The 26,751-nt window shown below is 43.8% G+C and overlaps 1 protein-coding gene across 1 annotated transcript in view; it reads right to left on the reverse strand.

The window, feature by feature from the left end:
- Positions 1-26,751, reverse strand: part of DGCR2 (DiGeorge syndrome critical region gene 2) — a 1,448,564-nt gene that overhangs the window by 1,019,054 nt on the left and 402,759 nt on the right. The window contains exon 3 of the mRNA XM_044068694.1: positions 20,556-20,678. Within this exon, the coding sequence (XP_043924629.1) occupies positions 20,556-20,678 (123 nt within the window). The remainder of the gene's footprint in view (positions 1-20,555; positions 20,679-26,751) is intronic.

Below are 26,751 nucleotides of genomic sequence, written 5' to 3' on the forward strand. Positions count from 1 at the left end.
GTGGACTGGGATCTGATGCCTGTAGGGACAGATTTTCCATGATAGGAATAACAAAACCGTATGCAGTGGCCTATCCATTTTGAAATTGTCTGTTTGATAAATGGCTTCCCTTGAGCCCCTACAGCATAGGACACAAAAAGTTGTTCTGATTTCCTGAAGGGCTTTGTTCTGTCCAAATAATAACGTAGCTGCCTATGGATGTCTAAGGAGTGTAGCAGCCTTTCCCCTTTGTTTTGAGGATTGGGATAAAAGGTAGGTAAGTGTATGGCTTGATTTAAAGCTACCCTGGATACCACTTTAGGCATAAATGACGGGTTGGTTCGAAGGGAAACCCTGTCCTGATGGAAGATGAGAAAGGGTTGTACAGCCATGAAGGCTTGTAGTTCCGAAACCCTACGAGCGGAGGTAATGGCCGGAAGGAAAGCTGTTTTCCAGGACAAATATTGCAAATCTGTTGAGGCAGCTGGTTCAAAGGGAGGCAATGTTAATTTTTCTAGAATGTAATTAAGATCGCAGGATGGTATTGGTTGTTTCCTTGGTGGTCTTATATTCTTAGCCCCTCTGAGGAACTGTCTTAAGAGTGGGTGAGAAAATAAGGGTGGATCAGTGTTGAATTCTGCAGAAATGGCTGAAGCATGGATTTTTATGGAGGAAAATTAAAGTCCACTGTTCAGCAGCTCAGCTAGATACTGTAATACCTGAGGCAAATTCAGTTTTCTAGGGTCCTGGCCTTTTTTCTCATTCCAAGAGCAAAACTGTTTCCATTTTGCAGAGTAAGCCTTTCTAGTAGATGGCCGTCTGGCCTCCAAAATGAATGACATCCTGCACCTCTTTGGGGAGTAGAGTCTGTTGAGGTGTTAAGGAATTTTCCATGCAGCGAGATTGAGTGTTTTCAGCTGACTGTGAAGAGTTTTGTAGCTGTGCTGAGTCAGCAGAAGAGGCATTACAGGTAGGGACCATGGAGGAGTATGTGTTAGGCTCCTCAGGAGTGGGTACCAGTGTTGCCTTGGCCAGTCTGGAGCAATCAGTATCATCTTCGGTCTGTCTGCTCTTGCTTTCAAGAGCACCTTGGGCAGAAGAGGCAGAGGTGGGAAAGCGTAAACTGTCCATGCTGTCCAACTGAATGAAAGGGCGTCCACACTCCAGGCCTTTGGATGAAAGGTCCTTGAACAAAACTTTTCCAATTGATGATTCCTGTGGGAGGCAAAGAGATCTATGTCTGGCCTTCCCCACGCTTGGATTATCTTTGTAAAAACTTGAGGATGCAACTTCCATTCGTGTGGATCTGTCATATTTCTGCTTAGATTGTCTGCCAGCGTGTTTTCCAAACCTGGCAAGTACTGTGCTTGAAGTTCGATTTGCCATTCCAGAGCCAAGTTCCAAAGTGTCATGGCTAGTCTGCACAGGGGGTATATGAATGTGTTCCTCCTTGTTTATGTACCACATTACTGTGGTGTTGTCTGTTCTTATCAGTAATTGTCCTGGATGCAGGAGGTCCTTGAAAGCTGTAATTGCATTTATCTCTGCTAGCATTTCTTTTTGATTGATGTGAAGGTGCTTTTCCTTTTGTGACCATTTGCCCTGAATGCACCTGTCTGTCATGTGCGCCCCCAGGCGTAATCTGAGGCATCTGTTGTGATGACTTGATTTGCTTGAGGCTTGCAGAATGGGAGACCTGTGTTTGTTTGACATGCTTGGGCCCACCATAGAAATTCCTTTTACAAACATGGAATTATTGGTATTATTGTTTCCAAACTGTGGCTGTGTTGAGACCATAGGTTTTTTAGGTACCATTGAAGTTTCCTCATATGCAACTTTGCACATGGGATTAACAGAATGCAAGATGCCATGAAGCCCAGAGCCTGCAGGATTTTCCTTGCAGTAAGCCTGGTACATTTTGCTAGTATTTTGAAGTACTGAGTTAGTTGCCCCTGTTTTTCTGGTGTAAGATAGGCCTTCTGGGTGTTTGTGTCCAAGTTGGCACCCAGAAAAGTTATTTTCTGAGATGGTGTTAGCCTGGATTTCTCTTTGTTGATTGTATATCCCACAGAATGCAGTAACCGTGTTACATAAGCCAGATGTTCCAGAAGTATGTGCTTGCTGTCCACTTGGATCAGGCAGTCGTCCAAATAAGGGTAAATTTGTATCCCTTGTAGTCTGCAGTAGGCAATTACTGATGCCAGGCATTTCGTGAATACTCTGGGCGCAGTAGATAAGCCAAAGGGTAAAGCAGAGAATTGATAGTGGATTGAACCTGCAAGAAATCTGAGGTATCTTCTGCAGCTTTGTCTGATTGGGACATGCAGGTATGCCTCCTTGAGGTCCAATGTTACCAGCCAGAACTCCTTGCCCAGCATGGGAAGAAGCTGCTGTAATGTGAGCATCTTGAATTTTGGTACGAGTAAGTATGTGTTTAGGATGGATAAGTCCAAAATGGGTCTCCAGTCGGTTCCTTTCCTTGGTACCAGAAATAGTCTGGAATAAAAACCTTGACCTTGTTCGTGAGTAGGTACCTCTTGAATAGCTCTCATGTCTATGAGCTTTGAAATTTGTAGTTGTGCCTCTGCCCTTTGATTGTGTGGCAGGTTTGGCATGCCTCTCATTTTTGGAAGAGTGTGAAAATGAAATCTGTAGACTCTGTTTATAACGTCCAGGATCCATTTGTCTGTTGTGACAATATGCCAATTTCTTGTAAATAGTGCCAGCTTTCCTCCCAAGGGTGCTGCCAGCTGAGACTTGCTTGGCATGGAAAGGAGGGAGTCATTGGGTTTGTTTCCTGTATTGTGCACTGTCTTCGCCACCTCTTGGTGCTGGAGTTTGCCATTGCCTGCCTCTATATGATCCTTGTGATTGTCCTCTGCCCCTTGTGCGCCTGTATCTACCTCTTTGGGGCTTGTATGTGGCTGGAAAGGACCAGTTTTTAGAAGGCCAATTTCTGCTAAAACGTGGTGGTTGAACCTGTAGAAAAGCTTTGACAGTTTGCATAGATTTGGCTTTTTCTTCCATTTTCCCTAATATCTCCTCAGCATTAGTACCAAACAGCACATCCTTTTGTAAAGGAGCATCTAGAAGTTTAGCTTTCACATGATCAGGCAAGCTTTGTTCCCTAAGCCAGGCATGTCTACGAATGACTGATCCTGTAACAGCAGCTCTACTTGAGGCCTCTAGGGCATCATAGCCACATTGTAAGGTGTGTTTACCCACTTGTTCTGCACTATGCATCATATCCTGCAATTCCTTCAAATCTGGTTGCTCAGGTTGAGACATTTTATTCCTTAATTGTGATAACAAAGTGCTGATATTTAACATATGAAACTGACAATTTAAGGCCCTCATGGCTAGGGTGGCAGAGGTATATACCTTTTTACCCCACCTTTCTAAGGATCTTGACTCTCTTTCGGAAGGTAGTGGATTCTTAGCAGTAGAGGCCTTCATTCCCTTGGGGCCTTGAGAAATGGTTTCAGGGTCAGCATTATGGCTTTTGTAGAGAAATTGGTGAGAGTTAGGAACTCTGTAGTACCTATCAGGCTTGACTGGGGCAGGAGGCAGGGAATCCGGATTAAGGCAAGCCTCCGAATAAACATCATCAAGTATGTCCAAGACAGGAGGTATCGCCAGAGGTCTGTGTTGAGGTAACAAAAGAAATTCCCTAAGTCTTTTCTTGGAATCAGAAAAGTCTTGGCCTTCCCAATGGAAGTGTTCCCTCAAAGTGTGCAAGGTTTCCCCAAAGGAAAAATCCTCAGGAGGAGATACAGAAGGAATGGACTGCTCTGCATCCGAATCTTCAAAAGGGGATTAAGAGTGTTCCTCTACATCAGAATGTTCTGAAAAAATGGAGCCCTGATCAGAAGAGGGAGAATCTTCCTCCACTCTGGGTCTCTTGTCTGGAGGGGGCTGGGAACCCCTGATAAGAGTAATTAAATCCTCAGCCATTTTAAGCATCTGCTTTTTAGGCATGGGGCCTGGAGATGGGCCCTGTGCAACAGGCCTCTTAGGATGCCTGGCTGATTTGGATTTAGTAAAGGCCTTAATGGAAAAGGAAGAAGAGGGTCTAAAGACACCATGGGTGGAAGTGGACCTGTCCACATTAGGAGGCTCAACACTCACAGTGGCTTCGGTGGTTGTAGTCTGAGTAAGGGCCGAGGTACCTGCGGTCTCGGTTACAGAAGACACCGCCAAAGAAGTGTCGTCGGTAGTCAGGGACTGCATAGGCGTCTCGCTGAGAACCGGACCACGTGTAGCCGGCTTTGGCGTGGTGTCGATGGGGACCACAGACCTCGCGTGTCAGTCCTTGTCCTTGCGTTTTTTGGACAAAACGGTAGTCTGAGTCTCCGACGACATTTTATAATCAAAGGCTTTACCAAAAAAGTGTTGGGCGAACTCCGCCTGACGCTTAATAGTGCGTTTATTGAAAGTAGCGCAAAAGCGACAGCCCGAGACGTCGTGGTCTGGGCCTAAACAAGGTATGCAGAGGGAATGGAAATCCTTATGCGGTATTTGCTTCACACAAGAAATACAATTGTTAACTTTTTCTGACATCGGTCTGAGGCAAGAAAAGTTTCCCCAACGGGGTACTTAGCTTTAATGAAGACTTCGGTTTCCAATTTTTCGTAAATTCAGGAGCTGGCCGACCGGCACTTGCGAACTGCTTCTGCTACGGGCACCGCGCGGCAAAAAAGACTGGAGAACATGGCGTCGGCTGTGTCTTATATACCCCTGCCTCAATGACGTCAGGAGAGAAAGCGACAACAACCGACGCCGGACCTAGACTTTGGAATTCGGCCGACCGAGGACCCGCCTGACGGCAGAAAACCCATCTGTTATTACTGCAGCTGTATGCACAATGAACATCAAAGGAACAACCAGGTGCTGAATTTATATATTTATTTAATAAACTTAGAAAGTTTACAGACCAAGAGGGTTTGTATTAGCACTCGAGTCAAACTCAAATGCCCGTCATTACTTAGTGTCTTTAATCCTCAGTGATCTACTAGAAAACAACAAATCCTATGAAGACCAAAATATTAGGCAAAAATCAGTACATTTTGTGAAGTTTTTCAAAATTCTAGACACTTGAGACGTATGGTTAGAGGTAAGCCAACTTCAACTAGCACAAACTGTTTTAGATGCCCGAGTTACTCAGTAAAAAACACCCTTGTTATAGGTTGCGTTAAAACAAAACATCTCACCACAAAGCTTCATAAACATTGCTTGACCTTAGGGAACTGTGTGCAAGCCTCTATAGCTAATAATATTCGTTACAGTCAGGCCAGCCCATAGCTCTAACTTTCTTTCTCCAAAATATGGGAGCACTACCTCTCACAATGCAGGACAAATGGGCAAAATAACTACAACTAGGAAGTTCCCAGAGTATTAGTAGTATTTATTCATACTTAAAAAAACATTAAATCATTCTTAGCCCAAAAAAAAAAACACGTGACAACTTTCAATACAGAACAATTTGCGCAATGGAATGCTTAAGACTCAAATCATGCCTTACAGTAAAGGTACAGTTGAGAAGTATATCCAAACAAAGATTTCTGAAAGGATATTCACCGAAGCAACAGTTCCCTAGTACAATCAGGAATCTCAATCTCACCTGGCCAAAAAGATAAAGACCGATGAAAAAGAGCTAGACAAGCAGGTAAACCATTACTCAATGAGCAGCTTGAAGTTTGCGGAGCCTGTTTTTCCACCATAAAAATAATTTTACTTCATGATCTGCTTAAGTAATGCCTCAATCTGAAGGAAGCAAACCGTAAGAATAACATTTGTTTCCTTTGCTGCATTTGTTAGGATAATCGGCGGAGACATACTTCTGTTTCTTTAAGGGCACCGAACCTTAAAAAAATGTTCAAACAATAACGTGCAAAGCAAAAAATGACAGTTTGATTTTATTATTTATTTATTTTTTTTGTCGTAAACTATAGACTCGTATATCCATTGCCTGGTCAACCCTATCAGTCTTATTAATAAGAGGAAAATAACTACACAGACACTACCAACTTCACCTCAAAACAAGCATGACACACACAGAATGACTGCAAACCCCTTTGGAAATAGATACGTATGGCAACAAAAAATTGTGAGAACAGTGCCTACAGCTGGAATGACATAGCTTACCTGAAAAAAAAAATAAGCTGTTCGTTTGTGGGCCAAGCTAGTGGAAAAAAATAATTAAACTGAGAAGCTCCTACGATCTGACAAACTGGTGTGGCTATCTAACAGCGATCCATGCACAAATAAAATAGAGGGATCCAGCAGCAGGTAAATCTCCAAATATCAGCAAAAAAAGGAAATACCTGCTGCTGGACCCTCCATTTATCTGGGGAAAACAGAAGGAAATTAGGATGGGGTGGAGGTGTTGTGCAAGTGATGGCTTGGATTGCAAGAATCCGATTGGCTGCCACCACACTTGCTTACTCAAGAACTTTTAAAGCAGATTTTATACAAGATCTTTAATGTAAACAATGTAAAAACACGCTGAATCGTAAGTATATAAGCCAAATTAAACATTCACTTACGATTTCAGCATGTTTTACATTAAGAAGGATCTACAAATCTGCAGTTCACTTTTTCTCGCTTGTGGAAGGCACTCAGGGGTAATAGGCTGTAATTTGTACCTTCTCATGGCGCACTCGGGTTTAAGCACACAGGCGCCATGAGAAGGTACTCTGGGTTAATGAGTTAAGAATCTAAGGTAAATTGGGCATTGCAGTGTCCATCCCGAGCTTGGTTCCAGGAACAGAATCTTTTCAATTTTTCAGCAAAGGATTTTCTAGTACTGGGCCTCCTTGCCTCCAGGATGACATCCAACACTTGCTTACTGAGGGATGGCAACAGAAAGATTAGGTAATTAGCCAGGCTGCCAGGTTCAGGGTTTGAAGCTGAGGGTGCAGAATCTGACCCTCCTGCTGGGACAGCAGGGTAGGTGTCTGAGGCAGGTGCCATGGTGCCAGCAGAGACACTGCGCAGAAGGGGGTACCAGTGTTGGCATGGCCAGTCTGGTGCAATCAGTATCGTCCTTGGTTTGTCCTGTTTGATCTTTAATAGTACCTTGGAGAGGAGAGGCACAGGGGGAAAGGCAAACTGGTGAAGGATAAAGCATACACTTTTCAAGCTTGTTTGTGGGGAGTCTTTGTGCAGAATTTTTCCAATTGGTAGTTCTGGGAGGAGGCAAACGGGCCTATATCTGGGCTCCCCCATTTGTTTGACATGTTGAACATCTTTGGTTCCAGTTTCCACTCGTGTGGATCCATGAAGTTTCTGCTTAGGTCGTCTGCCAGTGTGTTTAGCTTTCCTGGCAGGAATTGAGCCTGTAGGTGCACTTGGTAACTCAAGGCTGTGTTCCACAAAGCCATGGCTAGTCTGCAGAGAGGGTATGAATGAGTTCCCCCCTGCTTATTTATGTACTACATAACAGTGGTGTTGACCCATCTTTACCATTAATTGTCAGTGCTCCTTTGGTGAGCAGACACCTATCTGTAGACAAGGAATAATCGGAATCATTGCTTCTAGATCCTGAGAATGTTGACACCATAGGCTTTTTAGATACCACTGTAGTTTCCTCATATGCAGTCTTGCATATGGAATTAGTAGAATGCAGGAGGCCATGAACCCCAGGGCTTGCAGTATTTTCCTTGCAGCTAGCTGGGTCTTTGTGGCCAGTAGTTTGAAGTAAGCTGTCGCTCCCAGGAATACAATTTGTTGACAGGGTACAAGATGGGATTTATTTTCGTTTATGGTGTACCCCAGAGAAGTTAGCAATTTCTGTACAAATGCCAGATGATTCAATAGTACGTCCTGGCTTTCTGCCTGAATTAGACAGTCATCCAGGTATGGATATATTTGGATATTTCTTTGCCTGCAAAATGCAATGACTGGAGCTAGGCACTTTGTGAATACCCTGGGCGCAGTAGATAACCTAAAGGGCAGTGCAGAGAACTGACACTGCATGTAGCCTGTTTTGAAACGTAGGTATCTTCTGCAGGATTCCCTTAATGGAATGTGCAGGTAGGCTTCCTTTAAGTCCAGTGTTGCCAACGAGGCATCCTTGCCTAGCATAGGAAGCAGCTGGTGGAGCGTTAGAATCTTGAATTTTGGAATCATCAAAAAAGAGTTTAGGATAGAGAGGCACAGTATAGGATGCCAGGAGTTGTCTTTTCTGGGCACCAGAAAAAGTCTCGAGTAGAAACCTTGTCCCTTTTCGTGTTCTGGAACAGGATGAATAGCCCTGATGCTTAAGAGAGCGAGAATTTGCTTTTGAGACTCTGGCCAACCGTTTGGGGTTAAGGAGTGAAAGTGGAATCTGTATCCTTGGGAAACTATTTAAAACACATTTGCCCTGGGTAACGAGTTCCCAAATTTTTTGCTTGCCGGGCAATCTTTCCCCCTAATGGAAAGTACAGTTGTGTACACTTACCATAAAATGTAGATGTTTGAATGTATTCACTGTTGCAGTCATTACATTTGTGTTATCTGCTTGCAGGTAGCCCTCAATTGGTCTGATTAACAAAGTCTTGGGTCCTGCGTCTGTTGCGGTCCCTTCTTCCACGATGTCAGGTCGTCAGGGGTACAAAAACATACAGCAGGCGCCATTACATCAGTTTTTCTTGCCCCAGATGTCTGGTGCTCCCCTAATGGGGAGCAATTAAATATAAAAGTACAATGATATACCTCCAACAAAAAGCAAATACACCAAAAAGGCTTTTAAGCAAAGTAAAGGAAAGTAGAGGTATAGCCAAAAGAAGTTAGGGGGCTGGAGAGAGGGTAACCAGGACTGCAACAGTGAATACACTCGAACATCTACATTTATGGTAAGTGTACACAACTGTACTATGTTCTTTGTGTTTCACTGTTGCAGTCATTACATTTGGGTAGATTCCCAAAGCTATGGTTGGGAGGAGGAGGAATTTAGGTAGCACTAGGACCAGCTATAAGGCCCTGCAAGACTGCATTGGCAAAGCCAGCTCTGGATTTAGAGAAAATTGGCAAATGATAATGCTTGGTGAAAGTATGCACAGAACTCCAGGTAGCAGCTTCTAGGATGCCTCTGGTAGGGACGCCTCTGAGAAAGGCTGTAAAGGTAGATGCAGCCCTGGTGGAGTGAGGTCTGATCCCCTGGGGGATAGGTCTTCCATGGTGCTTATAGCAGAAATGAATGCAATGGCCTTCCCATTTAGAAATGGTTTGCTTTGAAATAGCCTTCCCCTCTGCCCCTACAGCAAATGCCACCAGCAGTTCAGATTTCCTTTGAGGTTTAGTCCTGTCCAAGTGGAATCTAATTTGTCTGTGCACATCTAAGGAATGCAGTATCTGTTCCCCTTTGTTCTGGGGATTGGGAAAGAAGGTTGGCAAATGAACAGACTAAGAGTCACACTGGATACCACCTTGGGCATGAAGGATGGATCGGTTCTGAGGAACACCCTGTCTGCATGAAAGATGATGAAAGGCTCCACTGCCATAAGGGCCTTGTAATTCAGATACCCTTCTAGCTGAAGTGATTGCTAAAAGGAAAGCTGTTTCCAAGAAAGAAATTTTAAGTCTGCAGTAGCAGCTGGCTCAAAAGGAGGTAGAGTGAGTTTCTCCAAAACAAAGTTAAGGTCCCAGGCTGGGGTTGGAGCTCCCCTTGGTGGTCTCAAATTTTTGGCCCCTCTGAGGAACTGCTTGAGAAGTGGATGACAGAAGAGGGGAGGTTCTGTGCTATAATGAGCTGAAATGGCTGAGGCGTGGATTTTAATGGAGGAAAAAGACAGGCCCTTGTGAAGCACCTCAGTTAAGTATTGTAAAATCTGAGGTAAATTGGGCGCCTGCTGTGCTCATCCCTTGAGATTGGTTCCAGGCACAGAATCTTTTCCCTTTTTCAGCATAAGATTTTCTAGTAGTAGGCCTCCTTGCCTCTAAAATGATATCCATCACAGGTTTACTGAGGGATGGTAGAGGAGATTATGTAATTAGCTAGGCTGCAAGGTTCAGTGTTAGAAGCTGAAAGTGCAGAATCTGGTTCTCCTGCTGAGACAACAGGAAATGAGTCTGAGGCAGGTGCCATGGGGTAACCGTGACACTGTGCAGGAGGGGGTAACCAGTGTTGGTGTTGCCAGTCTGGAGCAATCAAAATAAACCTTGATTTGTCCGGTTTGATTTTTAGTAGTACTTTGGAAAGGAGAGGCAGAGGGGGGAAAGCATAGACTGATAGGTTTTTCCACCTGAAAGACAGAGCATCCACCTTCCAAGGCTTGCTTGTGGGGAGTCCTTGTGCAAAATTTGTACAATTGGTAGTTCTGGGGAGAGACAAACAGGTCTATATCTGGGCTCCCCCATTTGCTTGTCAACATGTTGAAAATCCTTGGTTCCAGTTTCCACTCGTGTGGGTCCATGAGGTTTCTGCTTAGTCCGTCTGCCAATGTATTTAATTTTACTGGCAGGAACTGAGCTTGTAGGTGCACTTGGTAGGCTCAAAGCTGTGTTCCACAATGCCATGGCTAGTCTGCAGAGGGGGTAAGAATGTGTACCCCCCCTGCTTGTTTATGTGCCACATAACAGTGGTGTTGTCCGTCTTTACCATAAGTTGTCCTGGAAGAATGTGGTCCTTGAAGGCTGTCAGAGCATTCTGTACAGCTAACATTTCTTTTTGATTGATATGCAGGTGCATTTGGCTTGGGTTCCATTTGCCCTGAATGCACTTCCTTGCCAGGTGAGCCCCCCATGCATAATCTGTTGCATCTGTTAGGGTTTGGGTGGCAGGGGGTGGTGTGAAAGGTAGTTCCTTATTTTGGTGGCAGGCCTCTGTCTATCAAAGGAATTCTAGGAGTAGGCAAGGTATGATCAGAATCATAGCTTCTAGATCCTGAGGATATTGACACCATAGGCTTTTTAGATACCACTGTAGTTTCCTCATATGCAGTCTTGCATATGGAATTAGAAGAATGCAGGAGGCCATGAACCTCAAGGCTTGCAGAATTTGTCTTGCAAACACAGCAGGATTTTTGTGGCCACTTGTTTGAAGTAGGTTGTCAAACGAATTTGTTTCTCTGGCGTGATGTAAGCTATCTGGGAAGTTGTATTCAAGCTTGCTGCCAGGAATATAATTTGTTTACAGGGTAGCAGGTGTGATTTCTTTTCATTTATGGTGTACCCCAGACAAGTAAGAACCCTTTGGAAAAAGGCCAGATGATTCAAAAGTATGTCCTAGCTTTCTGCCTGAATCAGACAATCGTCCAGGTATGGGTATATTTGAATATTTCTTTGCCTGCAAAATGCAATAACTGGAGCTAGGCACTTCGTGAATACCCTGTGCGCAGTAGATAAGCCAAAGGGCAGTGCAGAGAAAGTACAGTTTTGTACCTACCATAAATGTAGATGTTCGAAGATCCACATTGCTGCAGTCCTTACACTTGGGTAGTCCGCTGTCCTCGGTCGGCCCGAATATCAAAGTATTAGGCTGACGTCGGTCAAGGCGCTTAAGACTGACATCAGGACGTCAGGGTACAAATGCGCATGACCGACGTCATATCCTCAGTCTTTTCTTGCCCCAGATGTCAGAAGACCCTAAAGAGAAAGGTCAAAACCAAAAGACAGCAAAAAAACAACCAACCACCCTTGCACTAATCATATGTACAATATATACAATATCCACAATATTTACAACCCAACCCACACAACCGCCTCTAACTACAGAGGGGAAGGAGGGAGGGTAAATTGGACTGCAGCAATGTGGATCTTCGAACATCTACATTTATGGTAGGTACAAAACTGTACTATGTTCTTCATCTCACATTGCTGCAGTCCTTACACTTGGGTAGAATCCCAAAGCAGAGGTAAGGGAGGATGGCAAACCTATAAAGCAGTAGGAGCTGCCAAAATGCCCTGTAAAATTGCAGTGGCAAAACCAGCCCTAGATTTAGAGTAAAGTGAAAGGTGATAATGCTTAGAGAAAGTATGCACTGAACTCCAAGTAGCTGCCTCCAAAATATCTTTAGTTGCCACCCCCCTTAAAAAAGCTGTAGAAGTGGCAGTAGCCCTAGTGGAATGAGGCCTAATCCCAGCTGGAATTTCCTTACCATGATGGGAATAACAGAAAGCAATACAAAACCCAATCCACTTAGAAATAGTTTGTTTTGACACAGGCTTGCCCTGAGAACCCAAAGCAAATGAAACAAATAACTGCTGAGACTGCCTGAACCCTTTAGTTCTGCTCAAATAATATCGCAACTGTCTGTGTACATCCAAAGTGTGCAAAATCTTTTCCCCTTTATTTTGGGGGTTTGCATAAAAAGTAGGCAAATGAATAGTTTGGTTTAAAGCCACACTAGAAACCACTTTAGGCATAAAGGAAGGATTAGTACGCAAAGATACCCTATCCTTATGGAAAATTAAGAAAGGCTCAACCGCCAAAAGGGCCTGTAATTCAGAAACCCATCTCGCAGAGGTAATGGCCAACAAAAAAGCAGTCTTCCATGATAAATATTTCAACTCGGCAGTAGCTGCAGGCTCAAAAGGTTGTAGAGTGAGTTTCTCCAACACAAAATTGAGATCCCAAGCAGGAGTAGGAGCTCTACGTGGGGGTCTTATATTCTTTGCCCCTCTAAGGAATTGCTTAAACAAAGGATGAGAAAACAATGGTGGGTCACAGTCATAGTGAGCAGAAATTGCTGCAGCATGAACCTTAATAGAAGAGAAGGACAAACCTTTGTCCAGTAACTCAGTAAGATATTGAAGAGCCACACTTAAATTAGGCTCAGAAACATCAAATTCCTTTGCTGTACTCAAAAATAAAAATCTCTTCCATTTATCTGCGTACACTTTCCTTGTACTAGGCCTTCTGGCCTCCAAAATAACATTCAAAACTTGCTGTGGAAGCTGAGACCCTCCAGGGTTCAAAACAGAATATGCCAGGCTGCTAGGTGAAGAGTGTGAAGTTTGACATTGAGTAAATGACTGTTCTCCTGAGACAGCAGGTGTGGAATCGAAGGTAAAGGCCATGGAGGCTCCTGCCAGACTTCTCAGTAATGGGTACCAGTGCTGTCGAGGCCAATCTGGAGCTATTAAAATCATCTTTGGCTTGTCCTGTCTGACCTTCAGGAGTACATTTGGGAGGAGAGGCAGAGGTGGAAAGGCATACACATGAAGCTTGCTCCAATTGAATGAAAGAGCATCCACTTTCCAAGCTGTGGGATGAAACCTTTTTGTGCAAAACTTTGGCAGCTGGTAGTTTAGTGGAGAAGCGAACAGATCTATGTCTGGAGTTCCCCATAACACTGTCAATTTCTGAAATACATGAGGATCCAATTTCCACTCGTGGGGATCCATAATTTGTCTGCTCAACACATCTGCTAAGGAGTTCTGTGCTCCCGGCAGAAACCTTGCCTGAAGATTTAGCTGTAAACTGAGAGCAGTCTCCCACAGAATCATTGCTTGTCTGCATAGAGGAAAAGAATGTGTTCCCCCTTGCTTGTTGATGTACCACATGACAGTTGTGTTGTCTGTTAGAACCAACACCTGCCCTGGAAGAAGTAAATCCTTGAAAGCTATTAATGCAAATTGGACTGCTAACATCTCCTTCAAGCTGATATGTAGATGTTGAAGTCTGGCAGGCCACGTGTCTTGTACCCACTTTCCATTTAGATGAGCTCCCCAAGCTTTGTCTGAGGCATCTGTCGTTAGAATCTGACTCGCCTCTGGCCGGGTCACAGAGAGTCCCTTGTTTAGGTGACATTCCTGAGCCCACCACAAAAATTCCTTTTGAATGCAAGGTATTATCTGAATGACAGTGTCCATATCTTGGCAGTGCTGTGTCCATACATTTTGAGATACCATTGTAGCTTCCTCATATGCAGTTTGGCATTGGGAAGCACCAGAATACAAGATGCCATGAACCCCAAGGCTTGAAGGACTGTCCTTGCAGTCAGCCTGGACTGATGAGACAATTGATGGAAGTAAAGAGAAAGATTCTTTTGTTTGTCCGGGGTCAAAAAGGCCATCTGGGATGCTGTATTCAGTCTCACACCCAGAAAGCACATGTCCTGAGAGGGTACTAGACTGGACTTTATTTCGTTCACAGAATACCCCAGGCATCTTAGCACTGCTATCACATATTGTAAATGATGAAGAAGTTCGTCCTTTCCTTGGGCCAGAATCAGGCAATCGTCCAAATAAGGATAAATCTGTATTCCTCTTAGCCTGAAGAAAGCTATCACTGGAGCCAGAACCTTCGTGAACACCCTGGGCGCAGTAGATAAGCCAAAGGGCAATGCAGAGAACTGATAATGAGAAGTCCCAGCCCGAAAACGCAGATACTTCCTGCAACTTAGCCTGATAGGAACATGAAGGTAAGCCTCCTTGAGATCCAGAGTCACCATCCAGTGATCTTTGCCCAGCAGAGGTAAAAGCTGTTGTAACGTCAACATTTTGAACTTGGGAATGTCCAGATAAGTGTTGAGGATAGATAAATCCAAAATTGGTCTCCACGTGTTCCCCTTCTTTGGTACTAGGAACAGGCGAGAATAAAATCCTAGGCCCACTTCTGGCAGAGGGACCGGTTGTATGGCCCCTATTTGAAGCAGCAGAGAAATTTGTTTGAGAGCCTCTAGTCTTTGCCGAGGAGGAACGTCCGGCATGCCTTTGAAAGGAGGCAAGGTATGGAAATAAAACCTGTAACCTTGGTGTATGATATCCAATACCCATCTGTCTTGGGTAATCAAACTCCAATTTTCCTTGAAGAGTGCCAACCTTCCTCCCAAAGGTGCTGCCAGGCAAGAAGGATCTGGCAGCTGAAAAGGTAGGTCATTGGGCCTGTTTACGAAAGGACTGGCCCCTGCCCTCACCCTTAGATTGTGCAGGTGAACTCCCTGTTCTAGGTCTGAAGGAGCTCTGAGCTCTGCCCCTACCACGTCTAGATCTACCCCTAGACTGTGAATCATAAGAAGGGTACATCCACCCCTTAGCAGGCCAATTCCTACTAAACTTCGGAGGCTGAACTTGCAAAAAATCTTTAACAGCCTGCATAGACTTAGCCTTGTCTTCCATTTTCTTCAAGACTGACTCCACAGGAGGACCAAACAACACATCAGACTGCAAAGGAGCATCCAAAATCCTTGTCTTAACATGGTCAGATAAATTCTGATCCCTCAGCCAGGCGTGCCTGCGAAGAACTGACCCAGTGGCAGCCACCCTAGACGAGGCCTGTACAGCATCAAAACCACATTGCAAAGAATGCTTACCCACCTGCTCAGAGACATGTACCAAATCTTGTAATTCTTTACACTCGATGCCTTCCGCCAGAGCATCTACCTTAGACTTCAATTGAGTAAGAAGATAATTTTGATATTTCAACATGTGAAACTGGCAATTCAAAGCCCTCATAGCTAAGGTGGAAGTAGTATAGACTTTCTTTCCCCATCTATCCAAAGCTCTGGCCTCTATCTGGAGGAACCGGATTTTTTACAACAGAGGCCTTGACACCCTTAGGTCCCTGACTAACAGTTTCTGGGTCCGCCCTAGGACTCAAAGATATTTATGAGCCTCAGGCACCCTGTAATACCTATCCGGTTTAACAGGAGCAGGAGGCAAAGAATCAGGATTAAGTGAAGCCTCTGCAAACACATCTTCCACAACATCCAGAACAGGTGGTATAGCCAAAGGCCTATGTTGGGGTAAAAGCAAAAATTCCCTAAGCCTTTTCCTGGAATCAGAGAAGTCCTGACCTTCCCACTTAAAATGCTCCCTCATGGAATGAAGGGTCTCTGAAAAAGAAAAATCCTCTGGAGGAGAAGCAGAAGGAGTCGAATCATCTGCATCAGAATCAGAATAAGGAGAGTACTCCTGCAAGTCTTCGGCCGAAGACTCTGAAACATCCGAAGCCTGCTCAAAACTCCCCAACTCTGGTTCCACCCTAGGCCTCTTATCAGGAGGGGGCAAAGAACCTCTAATCAAAGTAATTAAATCTTCTGCCATTTTAAGCATGTGCTTCTTGGGCACAGATCCTGTAGAACTAGGAGTGACACCAACAGAAGCTAAACCTGGCCTGCCTCTGGGAGAAGCCTTGGAAACAGAAGGAGAGGGCCTAACCACCCTAGGAAGGGAGGGAGTACAGTAACTGAGAAGCCCCTTCAGCCTGACCTGCCTCCGGAGAGGCCACATCCTGCAATATCAAAGTCTCCCCTGGGACTCCAGAGAAGCCTCGGTGGAACCACGGTTCCACTGACGCCTCTAAAGAACCGGCGTCCGCACGGCGACTCTTCTTGCCTGGGCTTAGCTGCTTTGTCTTTGCGCTTCTTCGAAGAAGCGGGCGTCGGAGCATCCGACGGCATATTGTAATTGCACCACTTCCCGAAGACCAACCTGGCACAATCTAACCTTCGCTTAATAGTGCGCTTACTGAACCTAGCACAAAAGCGACACCCAACAACGTCGTGCTCAGGCCCCAAACAAGGAATACACAAAGTATGATAGTCCCTATGCGGTATCTGCTTCCCACAAGAAATACAGTTATTCACTTTTTCTGACATCCGGTAAACCACTGAGGCAAGAAAAAACTAAAATATTCCCCAATCTGGTACTTATCCTACTTTAACTCTGTCTGAAACTCCGAATTGAAAATTTCAGAGCGAGCGGCACTTGCAACGCTGCTTCTGCATCGGACCATGCGGCAAAAAAGACTGAGGATATGACGTCGGTCATGCGCATTTGTACCCTGACGTCCTGATGTCAGTCTTAAGCGCCTTGACCGACGTCAGCCTAATACTTTGATATTCGGGCCGACCGAGGACAGCGGACTACCCAAGTGTAAGGACTGCAGCAATGTGAGATGAAGAACATCTGACAGCGCATGTAGCCTGCTTTAAAGAGTAGGTATCTTCTGCAAGATTCCTTGTTTGGGATGTGCAGGTATGCTTCTTTTAAATCTACTGTTGCCAAAAAGGCATCTTTGCCTAGTATAGAAAGTAATTGAAGAGTCAGCATCTTGAATTTTGTAATTTCCAAAAAGGCGTTTAGAGTAGACAGGTCCAGGATAGGACACCATGAATTGTCTTTTCTGGGTACCAGGAAAAGTCTCGAGTAGAAACCTTGTCCCTTTTCCTCTTCCGGTACCAGTTGAATAGTCCCCATGCTTAAGAGAGAAAGTACTTGTTTTTGGGCATCTGCCCACTGATTTGGGGGTAGGTCCGGCCACCCGCTTGGTGTTGGCAATGTGTGGAAATGAAATCTGTATCCCTCGGACACTAATATTTAAAACCCATTTGTCCTGGGTAATGAGTTCCCAAGTTCCTTGCATGAAGAGCAATCTTTCCCCCAAAAGGGGCAGTCAGTTGATAAGTGCTTGGAAATTTTAAAATGAAGTCATTGAGACAGTTTACCATAGGAGGGAGTCTTATTATTCCCAGATTTGGAAATGGAGGCCCCCCCCCCCCCACTGCTTAGTCTTGTGTGTCCCCTGGGACTGAAACCTGGGGCTTTTGCTGTGTCTGGGTTTGGTTTGAGAAGACCTGGAAAGGGCTGGAAAGGGCCAATTCTTAGAGGGCCAGTGTCTCCTAAATCTAGGAGGCTGAACTTGTAAGAAATATTTAACAGTTTGCATAGATTTAGCTTTATCTTCCATCTTAAGAACTTCCTCAGCCTTGTTGCCAAACAGGCGGTCCTGATTTAAGGGAGCATCCAACAATTTAGCTTTAACATGATCAGGCAAGGATTGCTCCTTTAGCCAAGCATGCCTTCTGAGTACAGACCCAGTAACAGCAGCCCTGCAAGAGGCCTCTAATGAATCAAAACCACACTGCAAAGTATGTTTTCCAACTTGGTCAGCAGAATGCATTAAATCCTGTAATTCTTTATTTTCCACACAGTCAGGAATCATCATTTTCTGTTTAAGCAATCCAATAACATGTTGCTGATACTTTAACATATGAAACTGGCAGTTTAAAGCCCTAATGGCCAAGGTTGCAGAAGTGTAAACCTTTTTACCCCACTTATCCAGCGCCCTGGAGTCTCTATCAGAAGGGGTAGGATTTTTAGCAGTACAAGCCTTAATGCCCTTGGGCCCCTGTGAAATAGTCTCTGGATCCGCAATAGGATTTTTAAAAAGGAACTTGTGACACTCGAGGACCCTGTAGTATCTATCTGTCAGGTTTTCTGGGAGCAGGCGGCAAGGAATCAGGGGCCAAACTAGTTTCCAAAAAAACATCAAAAACAGTGTCTAGTACAGGAGGAATAGCTAAAGGCCTATGCTGAGGTAGGAGTAAGAAATCCCTAAGCCTCTTTTTTGAATCAGAAAAATCCTTGCTTTCCCAGTGGAAGTGCTCCCCTAGAGTATGCAAGTTTTCCCCAAAAGAAAAATCCTCTGGAGGGGAAGCAGAGGGAATGGAGTCCTCTGCATCAGAATCCTCATAATTAGATAAAAGCAAATCCAGATCAGAAGAATCAGAAAAAAGCAAAATCCTAGTCAGAAAATTCATAAACAACTTCAGTCCTAGGCCTCTTAGAAAGAGGGGGGGGGGGGTTGGCTACCCCTGATTAGAGTTATTAAATCTTCAGCCATTCTTATTTGTTTTTTAGTCAGAGGCCTGAGCATGTGGCCTGGGCGTCTGTTTTTAGGCATGGTTCGAGAGTCAGGCCTAAGTGAAGGAGGCGTCTGTTTAATATGCAAGTCCATACTCGTGAATAGACCCTCAGAAGCCGGTGCCTGCACAGCGGCTCTGGACCCATCCAAGATAGAGACATCCATAGGTTCCATAGCTGAAGCATCTTGCGGCATTCCGGACTCCGAATGAGTCTCAGTAGAGGCCTGCGAATCAGAAGTAGCGGGTATCAGGGACTACGAAAGCACCTCACTGAGTACCGGCGAACTGGCGATTGGCTTAGGAGAAGCATTGTCGGCAGTTTTGGACCATGGCGGCCTGTCTTTATCTTTGCGTTTTTTCAGAATCCCGGTAGTCGGATGGCTAACCGACATTTCTGGATAATTAAACCAAGAACCGAAATATTTAGAGGCGAAAATATGCAGACGACAGATAGTACGTCGATTAAAAGCACAAAACCGACAGCAAGGTACGTCGTTGGTCAGGCCTAGGCAAGGAATACAGTACGAATGAAAATCTTTATGAGGTATTTGCTTTCCACAAGTAATGCAATTATTAACTTTTACTGACATCGGTAAGGAGCAAGAAAAAGTTTCCCCACCGGGGTACTTCGCTTTAGTTGTAGACTTCGGTTCTGAAACTCTAAAACAAAATTCTCAGGAGTCGGCCGAACTGCTTCTGCTTTGGGCACCGCACAGCAAGAAAAACTGATAGAATGGCATCGGCTGTATGTTTTATACCCCTGACGACTTGATGTCAAGGAAAAAGGGACAGCAACAGACACAGGACCCAAGACTTTGTTAATCATGCCAACTGAGTGCTACCGGCAAGCAGATAACCCAAATGTAATGACTGCAACAGTGGAACACAAAGAACATCTAGTCTGATTCAGCTTTTTATGAGGTGTCTTGAAAAGACAGAATCAAAAATTAAGCATCTCACCTATCTATAAGATACAAAGAGAAGACACTCTAAAGTTTGACTCAGATTTTTAGAATTACTATGTAAAGATTAATGGAGAACATACATCTGATGAATCCAAAAAAATGTTACTGAATTCTATGTATGGTACCTCTTTTTCATAATATTGGAGACTGTATACATGGACATTTATGAATAGGAGTTTCTATACTCCACAAAATAAATCTTACTCAAAAACAATGAAAGTAAATGTTGGAAATGTGACAAATTACTAGAGGCCAAAAGGGTTCACATGTTCATTCAATGTAGAAATGTTGTTCAGTACTGGAAAGACTTTAGATATTTTGTAAATGCTTTATGGTCTGATAATGGTCATATTTCTAACTCGCTAATCACTTTCAATGTTCCTATACCTAATGTAATACCTAAATCTCAGATTCAGTTACTCTGGTCAATTCTTGCAATTGCCAGAAAAGTTATTACTTTGAACTGGAAAAGTAAACAAGATTTGATGTTTAAAGATTTTATTAATTTAGCATAAATTATTCATAAAAAAAGAACTGTAAACCATTTGTTATAGAACTCATAACATTACTCAACAAATAGCATGGCAAAAACTGGAAAACCTTTTGAACAAATACTGACAACTTCTCATGGATAAAATGATCATCATGGATGATGTAAATATTGTAAATAGTTTTATTGTATTTGTTATATTGTACATTGCGCAAGTTTATAATGAAAACAAAATAAGGTTTTTTGAAAAAAAGAAGGTACCAAAGCAAACATGATGAACAGTAAACATATTTCTTCCTATAAATGTAACAAGGTTAAACACATCTTCAGCCTTTCCATAGCACCAGTACACACTAAACAATGTTACTCAGTACTTCTCAACTGCCAAAAGCCTGACTTGTATACCCACTGCAACAAACCTGGGAACTATGCTTTTAAAGCAGCAACATTTTAGTACCATCATCCAGGAGACATTTCCAGGTGAACCCAAGCTTATTGGCTCCTGGTACTCTTCCCACAACTCCTAGAAATGCAAGAGCAACTTACTGATAAATCGGACAGGTGCCATATTCCCTGTAAAGTAGTGAGTTGACTCTCCTCCTCTCCCACGGTTATATCTGGACTCCAAGCTCTCCTTCCCATGGTACGATTTCTGACTCCCTGTTTGACCTGCAGCATGGCGGAAGAAATGCAAACAAAACTTAAAAACGTGAACTGCGAAGAAAAAAAATATATCACTTCCAGTATGACATTCTACCAATCAGTATAAGCTTAAATAAAAGTAAAGCTCACTGTGGAGATATGCTAGATAAGAGTCTGAAGACATCCAAGAAGTTTAAGTCATACAGAAATGAGCACACTAACCCTCTTCAAATGCTTACAAGTAAAACACTTAAACTGACCACCAATAACAATTTTCTAAGATGTACTTAGCACTCAGCATCTTGGAACAGGACCCTGCAAACACTGCATTTTATATACTTACTACACAACACCACACAGTGCAACATGACATAGTGACTCCACTGTGGAATGCCTAACAGGGAGAAAAGGCACAAGGAGGGACATGCAGCAACCCTTTGCTGAGAGCAGATACAATTGTATTAGGGGTAGAACTTTTATCTGGAAAACACACAGCAGCAACAAAACTAGGACTGGTCCCTTTAAAGCAATACTCCAACAGTGCAGATAATAGACATTACTTGTACACTTGGTTTATTTTAATGTGAAGTACAGTATGGCAGAGGTAGCGTGAATACAGTCCAAAGTCGTTGGGAACATATTATGACAAGTTAACTTACACAACTGTACTATGTTCATCACTAGATTACTGCTGCAGCGAACTTTAGGTATATGGTACAACTGGCAAAGCTTAAGAAGCAAGGGTGGAGATACCACGGCCAAAGTCCTGTACACTCTAGAGAATGGCTATTGCAAAACCTGTTCTGGATCTGGAAAATTCATCAGTTGTACAGTGGTTCATGAAAGTGTACAAAGATGATCATGTAGCTGCCTCTAGAACAGCTCTAGAGTCCACTCCTTTCCAAAAGGCCCCAGAAGTAACTATAGCTCTGGTAGAGTGAGCACTAACATTCTGAAGGAGACTTTCTCCCATTTTGAGAGCAAGACACCCAAAAATTGTTTACTTGGAAACCTGCTGTCCTTTCTTCTTGCTATCAGAGGAAATTAAACATGGGTTTGATGTACTGAAATGTTTAGCCTGTCCAAGTAATGACTTACCTGTGAACATCTAAGGTGTGAATAATAAATTCTCTCTTCTCTGTTCTGAAGTTCAGGAAAGAACACAGGACGATGAATAGTTTGGTACAAGATAGACTCCTAAACCTTGAGCATAACAAGGGAGTACTGGTTCTAAGACTCAACCAGTCCTTGCGGATGGTCAGAGTTGAGAAGATACAATGGCCTACAACTCAAGACTTTCAACTAAGCAGAAGTCAAAGCAATAAGCACCACAGTCTTCCAAGAAAGACATTTTATAGTAGAGTTGGCTGTATATTCAAAAGACAGCTTCTCCAACAAAATTAAGATCACAGGTGTGCCCCCTGTTTTACAGGTAGTCTAATGCATAGAATCCATTTTTAGAACAGTTTGACATGGAATAAAGAGAAAAGGGGGGGAGCAATGGCAGACTAGCAGAAATGGCCAAAATGTTAACTTTGACAAACATGGAAAAATGGGCTGACTTGAGCGTTACATACAGGTACTAGCAAACAAAGGGAACCCCTGCATGAGAAGGATCCTAGTTTCTAGCAAGGCACCAACTAGAAAATTTCTTCCATTTTGCTAAACATGATTTCCTAGCAGTACTTTTCCTAGCCTCTACCTGTTGCATGCCCTCTGAAAAGAGATGCATAAATGGGGTCAAATGTCTATGATCTGTAGAGTCAGATGGAAATCAAGTATGTTGGAGTGGATTAGAGATGCTTTCTCCTGTGATAACAGGTACACTCTGATGGAGCTTTTGGTAAATACCCCCAGCCAGGTGCATGAGAATTTATCACAATTGTATCAAATCTTTGAGGACTTCACTGACTAATTTTCCATTCATTAGGATCTGCATTAATCCTGCTCAGCTGGTCTGTCACAGAATTTTGCTCCGATAGAATGTAACATGCCTACAGCATGAGATTATGCTGTAAAGCTCTACCCCATCCTACAAAGCTAGTCTGTACGGGGGGGGGGGGGTAGATCTGGTTCCCCCTTGCTTACCGTCCCACATTACTGTGATATTGCTTGTAACTTGAAGTTCTGGGACCCTTATAAGGGCTAGGATCTCTTGTATTTGCATGTTTTGGTCTGTATTTCTTGTCTCAGAGACTTTGCAATTTACTTCCCATTTACACTGTTCCCCAAACAATGCGTGAGGGGTCTGTAGTGACTGACTGCTTTGGAGCAGAATGGGAGACCAGAATTCCAAGAAATGTCATGTCTCTGCAAAATGGTCTCTTTCACAAATGTCAGGACTGGGACTTGGGTGTTAATGCTGGGACCAAACAAATGTCAGATACCATTGTATTGTTCTCACGTGGGTTCTTAAAAGAGCCATCATGAGAATCATGGATAGAGAGACCAGGAATTCAAGGTTATTTCCTTGCTGCGGCTAAAGTCTGAATGGGAAATCCCTAGGACAGATCTAATTATATATCTATTTTTTCCTGTGGAAAGGTTCTTTGTACTGAGGTGTCTAGCAGGCACCCCAGAAACACAATCCTGTGATATGGAGTTGACAGACTTTGGAATATTCTCTTGGAAACCCCACCTGACTCCCTAACACTTTGAAAAAGACGCTGTCAGGATAAGCAAGTCATCTAAATGTGGAAAAATATGGATACCCTATAGTCTGCAATGTGCTATCCATTTCACACAGAGCTAATCGGAGGAAGGGCACTGAGCGAAATTCTGATCTGTGATATATAACATTAAGTATGCTGTTTTTTGCTTATTTTTACTAGTTATTGCTTATTATAGATGTCACTTATTGTCTGCTGCATAATTTTTACTGTACTTTATAGCTATAAACTTATCTGCATGGTTGCACTAAAACTGTCTTCCTCACAGGGCCTGATAAATAAGGTTTTTGCTGTCACACTAAGTCTTTTCTGGCTAGTTTCACTGCGTGTGAGGTATTAACTGGAAATTTTCTCCCATTTGTTTGTTCTGATTTCCAGCCAAGGAGTGCATCATATAACCGATTTAGCTTCCCACCGTCCCTGCATATTTGTATCCTGTTCTTATACTTGGTGGCTTGGAAGTTGCCCGGCCTAACTGTAAATTTGATCCGGGACACTCCTACAAGTCTAGTGTCATTAGCTCATTCTATCTAATACAGAGAAAACATCTGAGAAGGCCAACCCATTTCGTTTCTTAACCTTGAATTATCTTCTGCTTCTCTTTTCTCCCTTTCTACTTTACTTAAAAAAAAAAAAAAAAAAAAAAAAAAAAAAAAAAATCTAAATTCTAAGCTTGCTTCCTGCCTTTCCTGTAACTAGTCTAGTTTAGATACAGACTTGCTATATCCAGGACTGTATGTAAGCTTCTGAGCCCCCTCAAGCCTTTCTGTGTTGGAGGGAAGCCTTCTAGCTTATCAGTGGGAGTGGTAAGCACTAGGTAGCCTATCTACTACAAGAGGAGTGGTTTCTGGCCCAGAAATTGTAGTATAGTGGCCATTTGGGCAGTTTTTCCATCACTTTAAACCTTCTGGCTTAAAAGCCCGCGTTTTGCGTTCGTTTCCTGCCTTTCCTGTATCTGATCTAGTCCAGATACAGATTTGCTGTATCCAGGACTGTTTGTACGCTTCTGAGGGGTGTCAAAGTCTGCTCTTCAATTTTTCCCTTAGATCTACTAGTTCTCTCCTCTCCTGCACTTTTACTAGCTTATTAGTCTAGCACTTTACCAGACTTCTTGTAGCAATTATTGTAGCACACAAAAGTGCTACCAGCACTAAACATTCTACAAGGAAACGGCTCCAAGTACTTACAATTAATGCCCACCCCTAAAGGCATGTCTAAAGGTCAGTTCCCTGTGCTTTCTCCTATTAACCTGGTGAACTTGGGGCATCCTGAGGCAATGTAGCAACTGCCTCATGTACACTGACAACCCTCTCCTCTTACCTCCCAACACTCAGACTTGCAGAGATACACTTATATAGCCAAATTGGAAACCACACACTTTCCAGCCAAGACCAGAATAGCTGGTCAGGAGGAGAAGGTCAACACTTGCACCACAACACATAGAACACATAGCCCTCCATAACACACACCAGCACTGCCTTCACAAAAATACAAACCGCACACCCACCTTCGCGGAGGCTCTCAAAAATCCACCCGAACAGCAGAGACCTCCAAGGCAGAAACGTACTACACCACAACACTAATCACGAGTCACAACTCTACTGAACAGTGTGCCACTCAACCAAAGCCCCTAAGGCAAAACAGCATGCCCAACACACTAGTCATAGGTGACACGAGTGAGGCACACTGAAGTCCTACTCACTAGGCTGAATAAGGAGAAAGTAAGTCCGCTGCCTGTCAGGCGACAGGATCCACCACATAACGCACGCACTCAGGTCCCTCAGCAACAGGTACAAATATGACTCTGTCATTATACATGTGGGTGTGAATGACCTGAGACGTACCTCCCTGACTACAAGAAAAGAGACAAGGAGGAGCTCTCAGATTACGCAGCCCAGCCGGGTATGACCCTAGCAATGAGCAGCATCCTAACATCACCCAGAAGGATACCACAGTACAAGCAGAAAATGAACTATTTCAACAATTGGCAAAATTTCTGGTGTCATTCTAAGGGGATCCAGTATATATCTGCCTGGGATGACATGATTGACGGATGCTTTGCCAAAGATGGCCTGCACCTGTCACCCATGGGCTTCCGGATACTGGCCAAGGCTCTTGCCACCCCTATAGTGCCTTTTTTAGGCTGTGTTCCAAAGACCAAATTACCACTATAACAGCTACAAACAAATGCAATCGGAGGGTAATGCTGCTCAACGCTTGTAGTCTAAATCTCAAAATTCACTCACTTGAAGCACTCCTTAAAATGGAGAACAGACATTTATGATGCAACAAACACCGGGTTCAAAGCAGCAGAAAGCACCCCTGCACTACTGGGCTACAACTCATTCCATACCTTTTGGCCCCAGAACTTGGACTGAAGCTCCAAAGGCAGTGGTGTTCCCATATTCATAAAGGATGCGCACACCTCCAGACTGGTAGCCCAACATAACGCATCTGAGATACTTCAGGTGCAGCTAACATTGGGTAAGACAGCGATTCAGGTCGTAGCCTGCTACTGATCGCCAAGATCCAAGACTCTCACTCATGTTCCTAAGCATCCTGGAGAATATTAGGGTTCGACCTAACACTCTCATACTGGGTGACTTCAACTACCCCTCCATTAACTGGGAAAACTACTCGTGTATCAAATACACTTGCCCAACGTTTCCTGGAATTCATTAATTCCAATGCCCCAGACCAGCTCGGTCTTACCCCCACTAGAGGAAGCAACATCCTTGACCTGGTCATTACTAACATGGGTGACCGTTGCTCTACACCAACAGTCAATTCCTCCCTGGTTAGATCTGACCACAAATTAATCACCTTGGAAATCCCCCCCCCCCCCCCCGCAAAGGTAACCTTCCATGAAAAACTTCTCCAAAGCTAACTTCTGGCTCCTAAAAACAGAGGGGGCTAACTTCACTGCACCCATGCAAATGGAGATCAGTTGCATGACAGCCAAATTATACATCAATGCACTGTACGAACACGTACACAAATGCATGGATCTCGCCATACCCAATAGAACAAAGACGCTCTCCTCCAAAAAAGGAAGCCAATCTGGTGGTCCCCTGCCATAAACCAACTCTAAAACAGTAGGAGGAAACTGATGCTGAATAAAGTGAAGTCCCAAGATTGGAAAAACTCCCTTATCAGCCTCAAAAAAAGTTGAGACCCCCCTCACCAAATCCTCTAAAGCTAGCTATGAAAACATAATTGCAGCAGATAGAAAAGACAACCACAAGGCCTTCTATACTTATGTAAAGAATCTCCACAGCAATATCAAGATTTGCTCTGAGCTACTGCTCAATGGTACCTCCTATACCGAGCCGACAGATTCAGTGTCAACTTTACCCCCTCACCCCCCCCCCCCCCCCAACGGACCAGTCACAATACCAGCAGATTGTCAAGCACCCAGTATTACTGCTGCA

The sequence above is a fragment of the Protopterus annectens genome, chromosome 4.part0 (assembly GCF_019279795.1).
Source record: "Protopterus annectens isolate FY-2018-M chromosome 4.part0, PAN1.0, whole genome shotgun sequence".
Lineage (NCBI taxonomy): Eukaryota > Metazoa > Chordata > Ceratodontiformes > Protopteridae > Protopterus > Protopterus annectens.